This window comes from Myotis davidii, unplaced genomic scaffold (genome assembly GCF_000327345.1).
Source record: "Myotis davidii unplaced genomic scaffold, ASM32734v1 scaffold443, whole genome shotgun sequence".
NCBI lineage: Eukaryota > Metazoa > Chordata > Mammalia > Chiroptera > Vespertilionidae > Myotis > Myotis davidii.
Window position 1 is genome coordinate 403,104 of NW_006294062.1, and position 7,731 is coordinate 410,834.

At 60.1% G+C, this 7,731-nt stretch overlaps 1 protein-coding gene across 1 annotated transcript in view; it reads left to right on the top strand.

The window, feature by feature from the left end:
- Positions 1–4,043: 4,043 nt before the first annotated feature.
- LOC102771264 (alpha-1-antichymotrypsin) overlaps positions 4,044–7,731 on the top strand; it is a gene marked incomplete at its 5' end in the record, with an annotated part of 5,230 nt that continues 1,542 nt past the window's right edge. The window contains 4 exon segments of the mRNA XM_015566697.1: positions 4,044–4,446; positions 4,449–4,537; positions 5,398–5,615; positions 7,640–7,643. Coding sequence (XP_015422183.1) covers positions 4,044–4,446; positions 4,449–4,537; positions 5,398–5,615; positions 7,640–7,643 — 714 coding nt within the window.

Genomic DNA, 7,731 nt, shown 5'->3' on the forward strand with positions numbered 1-7,731 from the left:
CTCCCCCAACAGCTGTCTGCCTGCTCTCCGAGTCTGTCTCTATTTTGTGAGTTCATTTTGGTCATCAGATTCCAGATGAGTGAGGTCCTATGGTACTTGTCTTTCTCTGACTGGCCCTGGGCAATCTGTTTGGAGCTATCGGCGACCCATGGTTTTCGGCTGCCTCTCCTGGGCCTGGGGGTGTGTGGAAAGGACCAAACTGCCCCTGAAGGCTGGCTTTTACCAGCACCAGGCCCTTGGGGGCAGGTCAGCAAAATTCCCCATCCCCAGAGATCAGCCCTGCCTGCAGGCTGTCTGTTCGGCTCAGTCACTGAGAGAGCTGCTGGCTGTACTCCTCAGCAGGGGTGAGTGCTGCAGGGTGGGGCGAGAGGGATTCCAGCAGGCGTGGCTACTCCTCCCCTCCCCCCTCGGCTGATGTGGTACAAAGGGGAGTGGACAGCCCAAGAAAGATGACTTCTGAGAAATGGGGAAATGACTCAGCAAAGGGATCCTGGTGGCTGACCCTTCAGCTCTCTCCCCAGAGCCACCAACCCCAGAATCTCCGCATGCCGTTCTAGTTCGCTCTGCCCTCCCTCCAATGGAGCCCAGGGTGAGTGGCTGAGAATGAAATTTTGTGTTGGGCCCTTACGAGGATGCCTGTGTCCCTAGCCATCTCTCCTGCCCGTCAGAAACCCTGTTGCTTTACACAGGCAGACGCTAAGTGGGCACCTATTCCCAGCTCCCACACTTCTCAGGGGAAACCCCTCGTAGCTGAGATATCCCTCCGGAACCTGGGCAGCCCTCTCGCCCCTCCGCACGTCCTACTAGTCTCCCTGTGGCTTCTCTGTAAGTCCTCGGTTATAAGGCTTCTCTTCACGAGTCTCCATTTGACCATTCAGGATGATTCTTCTATAATTTCATTGTGATTCCAGTTTGGTCCCGGGAGGAGTTAGTGTAGCTCCCACCCGATCCATGCCGTCTTGGACCTCCACACGGTACTTTGACACAGATGACCGTCCAGCCGTGGGCCTGCGCTCATCGGCCCGGTGGCAGTTGGTGGGCAGTTCATGCTCCTGCCACGTTTCTGCTTGTGTTTGTGGGAAGTAGGGTCCCCAGCATCTCCTGCTTTCTCACACGGCACCTGGGATCCCCGGGCTCCTATCGGAGCCGCACAGACAGTTCCTGGGCCCAGGGTTGGTGCTACCTCCTGGCTCCTGAAAACTCCTAAGGAGAGTGAGTGACAGGGTGCTGCCTGCTGGGACCATGAACTCTTCTTTTTTTTAAGATTTTTTTTATTGCTTTTTAGAGAAAGAAGAAGGGAGAGAAAGGTCAATGTGAAAGTGAAACATCAGCCCTGACTGGTTTGGCTCACTGGATAGAGTGGACTGAGGGGTCCTGGGTTCGATTCCGGTCAATGGCATGTACCTGGGTTGCGGGCACATCCCCAGTGGGAGGTGTGCAGGAGGCGGCTGATCAATGTTTCTCTCTCCTCGATGTTTCTAACTAGCTCTCTCCCTTCCTCTCTGTAAAAAATCAATAAAATATATTTAAAAAAAGAAAAAAGAAAGAAAGAAAGTGAAACATCAATCGGCTGCCTCCTGCACACCCCCAACTGGGGACAGAGCTCAAAACCCAGGCACGCATCCTGAGGGGCAACACTTGCGGCACAGGACGACGCCCACCCCTCTGAGCCACAGAGGTCGGGGCTGTGTTTTTGTTTGTTTTCTGAAGAACAAGAATCGGGGTATTTTTCAGTGTCCCTCCTTATGCGTTTCTGAGTCTTACGTGTTCCTCAATGAGTATTTCACAACAAGGACAAAACGAACTGAGGCAAGGCCTTGGTTTGTGCTTAAGAGACAAAAGTTCAGCTGCTCCTGAAACTGGATGATTTGGGTCGTTCTAGCAAATCCGTCACCAGAACGCTCCGTGCTCCCTTTCCAGTCAGGCATCTGGACACCGGGTGTCCCGCCAGCATTTCCCAAGCAGGGGCGGAGCCCCTGCAGGATAAGTGAGCCTCACACCGCGGCTACACCACGCGCATGGCACTCAGCTCTCCGAGGCAGGTAATCCACGGCGCTGACCTACTGGGCACCACGGAACCCACCTCCCTGGGTAGTTCCAGGCTCAGCCGGGAGCCGTGGACTGTGTGCAGGAGGGGCCAGGAGGAGTGTGGCAGCGCCGGGTGGGCCTGGCTGCTGAGGACAGGCCTCTGTCTGGGCCTGAGCTGGACACCTGCAAAAGGGTGGACGCGCCACGAGGGGTCTGGAGTCACTTCTGCCCCTGGCACTGGGCTTCTGCTTGGAGTCAGCTGTGCCCCCCCACAGAGCTGTGCATCCTCCCCCCATGAGGACTCCCCGAGGGGCCCGGGGTGCTCCCCTCGCCGGGTGCAGGGGCAGCTCTCAAGGTGGTGCAGACAGAACGATTGCAATGCACCCCGGGCAGAGGCCACAGGGACTCCATGGGGACTGTCCCTGGGCACCAGCCATTCCCCCACCTCCCACCCCACCTCCAGCCAAAGCAGACAGGCAGGCTGCTTAGAGACAGGTCCAGCCGCCAACTCGCCCAAACAGTAAGCCTTTTCTCTCCAGAAGCAATGTTTTTGGGAAAAAGTTCAACTATTTTTCAAAGAAATGGTTACATAAGCGGAGAGTACACAGGGGGCAATTGAACTGCCTCTGTTCTTGGCTTGTCCAAAGGTGATGCCACTGTGTTTGGGATGGTCATCAGCTCAGCTCCGTCTCCCCACTCTCCCCCTTCCCCCTCCTCCTCTTCCTCTTCCTCCTCCTCCTCTTCCTCCTCTTGCCCTCTCTGCCACCAGCCCATCTGCCCTGTCCCCTTGGGGCTTGGGGCTGAGTGGGCAGAGGAAGATGATTGGCCCTGTTTGCTGCAGCACCTGGCTCTGAAATCTGTGTCTCTCTGTTTCCCCTTATTATCATTCTCTCTAATATGTTTTTATTGATTTCAGAGAGGAAGGGAGAGGGAGAGAGCGATGGAAACATCAGTGAGGAGAGAGGATCATGGGTCGGCTGCCTCCTGCAGGCCCCACACTGGGGACTGAGCCTGCAACCTGGGCCTGGGCCCTGGCCGGGAACCGAGCCATGACCTCCTGGTGCCTGGGCTGATGCTCACCCACTGAGCCACGCCGGCCAGGCCAATGTCTGCATGAGCCCTGACTGCTCCCAGGCACCGCAGTCAGCACCTGACTCGCCCGGTGCCCCTTCCTGGGGCCCTACTTGGGGGTGGACAGGGGACACACGCCAAGCAAGTGCGTGCACCCGATCCCCTCCGGCTGGTGTCCGCTCGCCTAGCACGTGGGGAGGATGCACCTCGCGCCCATCACAAGCTCCCCACCTGGGAGCCAGGCAGACCCAGCTCTTGCCTCCACTCTGCCCTATCCTTGCTGTGTGGCCTGGGCAAGCCCCTTCACCTCTCGGTGCCATTTCTCTCTGGGGGAAAATGGCCACAATTTCAGCGCTAACCTACAAATGTGAGCGAGCACCCTCTAGGCAGGGCATCCAGGGACTGCGCATAAGGTTTCCAGTCAACACCTGGGGTCTGCACGGCACAGACTTGTGGGAAAGGTCAGGGAGTAATCAGGGGTGCCCATGCCGTCAGCACTCCCCAGTCTCCCCTGAGTCGGAGTCCTTGCTGTGCAGCCTGGCCAAGCCCCTTCACCTCTCTGTGCCGTTTCTCCCCGGGGGGAAAATGGCCACAATTTCAGCGCTAACCTACAAATGTGAGCGAGCACAGAGCATCATTACGTCTGGTGGGTGCCTAGGAGGTTGCCACCCTGGGAGGCCACAAAGCTAGCTGGGGGGGCGGGGGGGCGGGGGGCAGAAAGCAGGCCATGTGGGGGCCCTGGGAGGCGGTCCGGGCCCCCCTGGCCCCCTGAGACTTAGAGCAGCTTCGCTTTTCAGAGTTGAGGGCAGAAGGGATGTCAGTCCTCCTGGTGCTGGGGCTCCTGGCAGCTGGGCTCTGCCCCACTGTCCACGGCCTCCCAGGGGACACGCCAGACCAGAAGGTGGCCCCGGGCAACGAGACGCCGGTGGACAACCTCCGACTGACCTCCAGCCGACTGTGCCTTCAGCCTCTGCAGGCAGTTGGCTCGGAAGAACCCCAGTAAGAATGTGCTCTTCTCCCCGACGAGCGTCTCCACCGCGTTACCTTCCTGTCCCTGGGGGCCCGGCCACACCCTGATGGAAATCCACAAGGGCCTCCAGGTCAACCTCACGGAGACCTCGGGGACGGACATCCACCAGGGCTTCCAGCGCCTCCTGCGCGCCCTGGGCCAGCCCCGCGGCCAGCTGCGGCTGAGTGTGGGCAACGCCATGTTCATCAGGGAGCAGCTGACGGTGCTGGACCAGTTCAGGGCCGAGGCCGAGGCGCTGTGGCCTCCGAGGCGCTCTCCACCGACTTCTGGACACCCCCGCGGCCAGCGGCTCATCAACGACTTCGTGAGGGAGAAGACCCAGGAGAACTGGTGGACCTGGTCGGCGACCTGGACACAGGGACGGCCATGGTCCTGGTCAACTACATCTTCTTCAAAGATGAGTCCCGCGCGGGCTCAGAGGGGCGCAGACTCAGTTCTGGTCTTTCCGGCGATGGCTCTCCTGGCCCAGCAGCCTGTGTTATTCCAGAAACTGCCATGGAGGAGGGCGCCTGGGGCGTGCGTGGGCCTGGAGACGGGCCTGGGCCCATGCCCGCCCTGCCCGAGGCATTGCCTTCTCTTGGGGTTTTCCAAGTGAGTGTGTCCCCCTCACATGCTGCAGAGGAGCCACTGACCTCTGTCGGGCCAGGGGGGCCTTCTCGTCCGCCTGACGCTGGCCCAGCTCCCGGGAGGAGGCTGCTGTCCTTCCCAATCCCCATGGGCAGGAGGGGCGGGAACGCGCTTCCTCCCCGAGGGACGGTGTGGTGCTCAGGCGGCCTCTGCCCGCACAGCCGGGCCTGGCTCCGTCCCAGCCCAGCCGGGCCTTGGTCTCCGGAGGGAGGGAGACTGCGGGACAGTGGCCATCTCCAGGGTGACAGCCTCCAAACACCGGCAGCCCAGCTCTGGGAATGTGCTCTCCTACAGCCTCGAGGGTGCCCGTGGCTCAGGCCCTCACATCACCGTCCAGCCTCCTCCCTTTCCCCAGCCCCTTTTCTCCTGTCTCCTACGCCCACACTCCCGTGTGTGTGTCATGAGCACCATTAACGGGTCTCCCATTCCCAGCCCCTCTCCCCCCACACCTGGGGGCGCCCATCTGCCAAGGAGTTCTTGCCAACCCAGCCAGGTCATTCCTAAGAGGAGCTGCGGATTGGCTGTTGGGGTGCGGAGTGTCTTCACCGCCCAGGGACCCAGAACAAAGAGATGGGGCAGGGCAGCCCCCACATTCACAGCTCTCCCCCTGACCCCGCCCACCTCTCCCGCCCCCAGCCTAGTGGAAGACGCCCTTTGACCCCAAGGACACCTTCTAGTCCAAGTTCTACGTGGGCCAGGGGAGGTGGGTGACGGTGCCCATGATGAGCCCTGCTTCCGCGACTAGGCGTTCGCCCACTGGTGCGCTCTTCGTCCTCCTGGACAAGGGCAAGATGAAGGCGGTGGAGACCTCACTGAGGCCCGAGACCCTGCGCAGGTAGAGAGACTCCCTGCGGATGAGGTGACTACCCCAGGCCGGGGGCGGCAGGCCATCCTCGCTCACCCCCACGCTTCCCCTGTCCCGCCCTCCCCACATGGGCACAGCCTCCCTGAGGTCCCGGGTGGGCATGCGGTGCCTCTGACATCATTCAAGTCGCGGGTCCTCATCACAGCCCCAGCCTCGTGCCCGTCCCGTCCTTGCCAGCCTCCTGAGGGCGAGGGGCCGAGGCATGGGGACTGGCGGAGGCCTGAGCTGAGACGGGCTGAGAAGCAGCTTTGCACTGTGGCCCGTGCGCTGCCTCCTGCCTCCTTCCACCCAGCTGGCCCTTCGCCTCCTTCCCGAGGGACTCAGGCTCGCTGTCACCTCGGTGCAGGAAGCCGCCTGCTGGGGCAGCCTCCCAGGGCCTGCAAACCTCCGTGGGCATGAAGGGTTCCCCCTGCACCACTGGTTTGCAAGGGAAGGGCAGGGCCCCAGACCCAGCCGGCATGCGCTGACATGAACGATAAAGTGTGAATTAAGAGAGCGGCCGGCCGGTGTGGCTCGGGTGGTTGAGCGCCGTCCCATGCTCCAAGGCTGCTGGCTCGATGCTCAGCAGGGGCGTGCAGGAGGCAGCGGATCCATTTTCTCTCTTGGGAAGTTTCTCCCGCTCTTTCGAAGATAAACGGGATACGTGTTTTTAAAAAGGAGGAAAGAAAAGTGAGCACCATGGGTCAAGACAGTGAGGAGGGAGCCCGGCTGGTGTGGCCCAGTGGCTGAGCATCGACCTATGAACCAGGGGCCACAGTTTGATTCCTGGTCAGGCACAGGCCCGGGGTGCAGGCTTGACCCCCAGTGTGGGGCGTGCCGGAGGCAGCTGACCAATGATTCTCTCACCGTTGATATTTCTATCTCTCACTCCCTGTCCCTTCCTCTGTGAAATCAATCTATAATAGTAAAAGCATAATATGCTAATTAGACTGGACAGCTGAATGACCTTCCGGACGTCATTCTGGACAAAGCCACAGTGGTGGGGGCTGAGGCAGAGGTGGTTAGGGGCAATCAGGCAGGCAGATGTGGGATCCAGCCTAAGCTAGCAGGATTCCCCCTAGGAGTCCCAGATTATGAGAGGGTGCAGGCTGAGCTGAGGGACTCCCTCCCCCCCCCATGCATGAATTTCGTGCTCCGGGCCTCTAGCATCTATACTAATAAAAGGGTAATATGCAAATTAACTGTCAGTCCACGACAAAATGGTGGTGCCCATAGCCAAAAAGATGGTGGCGCCGGCTGAAGCCACGGAGCTGGCCAGAACAGGCAGGACACTTGGCTTCCTTCAGGCGGGATGCTTGGCTTTTTTTGTCACCCCAGCAACAAAGGAAGCCAAGCTTCCCGCAAGCCCTGGCCGGCCACCAAGGACCAGCCTCTGGGTGGCAGCCACGGAGCCGGCTGGAGCGGGCAGGAGACAGCTCCAGGCCGGAGCGAAAGCGGAAGGTGGCGGCCAGAGCAAAGGCCTGGGTCCCAGGCGCTGGAGGGAAGCCAGTGCCGGCACCCAGGGGAAGGAAGGCCTATTCTTGCACAAATCTTTGTGCCCCGGGCCTCTAATATATATATATATGTGAGGAATGCCTGGCCAGTTTGGCTCAGTGGATAGAGTGTCAGCCTGTGGACCAAAGGGTCCCAGGTTTGATTCCAGTCAAGGGCATATGCCTTGGTTGCAGGCTCCTCCCCGGCCCGAGCCCTGGTTGGGGCTTGTGCAAGAGGCAACCAATCGGTGTGTTTCTCTCACATCAATGTTTCTCTCTGTCTCTCCCTCTCTCTTCCACTCTCCCTAAAATTCAATGGAAAAATATCCTCAGGTGAGGATTAACAACAGCAACAAAGAAAGTGAGGCAGGAAAGGCTCATTTGCAGCTGCAGGGCCCAGGATTAACAACAACAACAGAGAAAGGGAGGCAGGAAAGGCTCATTTGCAGCTGCAGGGCTTGTGGGAGGGACGCCAGCAGGACAGCCGTGAGGAGGGAGGCGGGGCGGCCAAGCAGCGCTCACCTCTGTTCTCTCCTCTCCTCCTAGGCCAGTGAGCTCCGCCTGCTGCCATTCTCCCTCTCCAGCCTCTGTCACCTGGAAGGCCTCCCCCCCCCCACCCCCCCGCGGCTGGGCGGGAG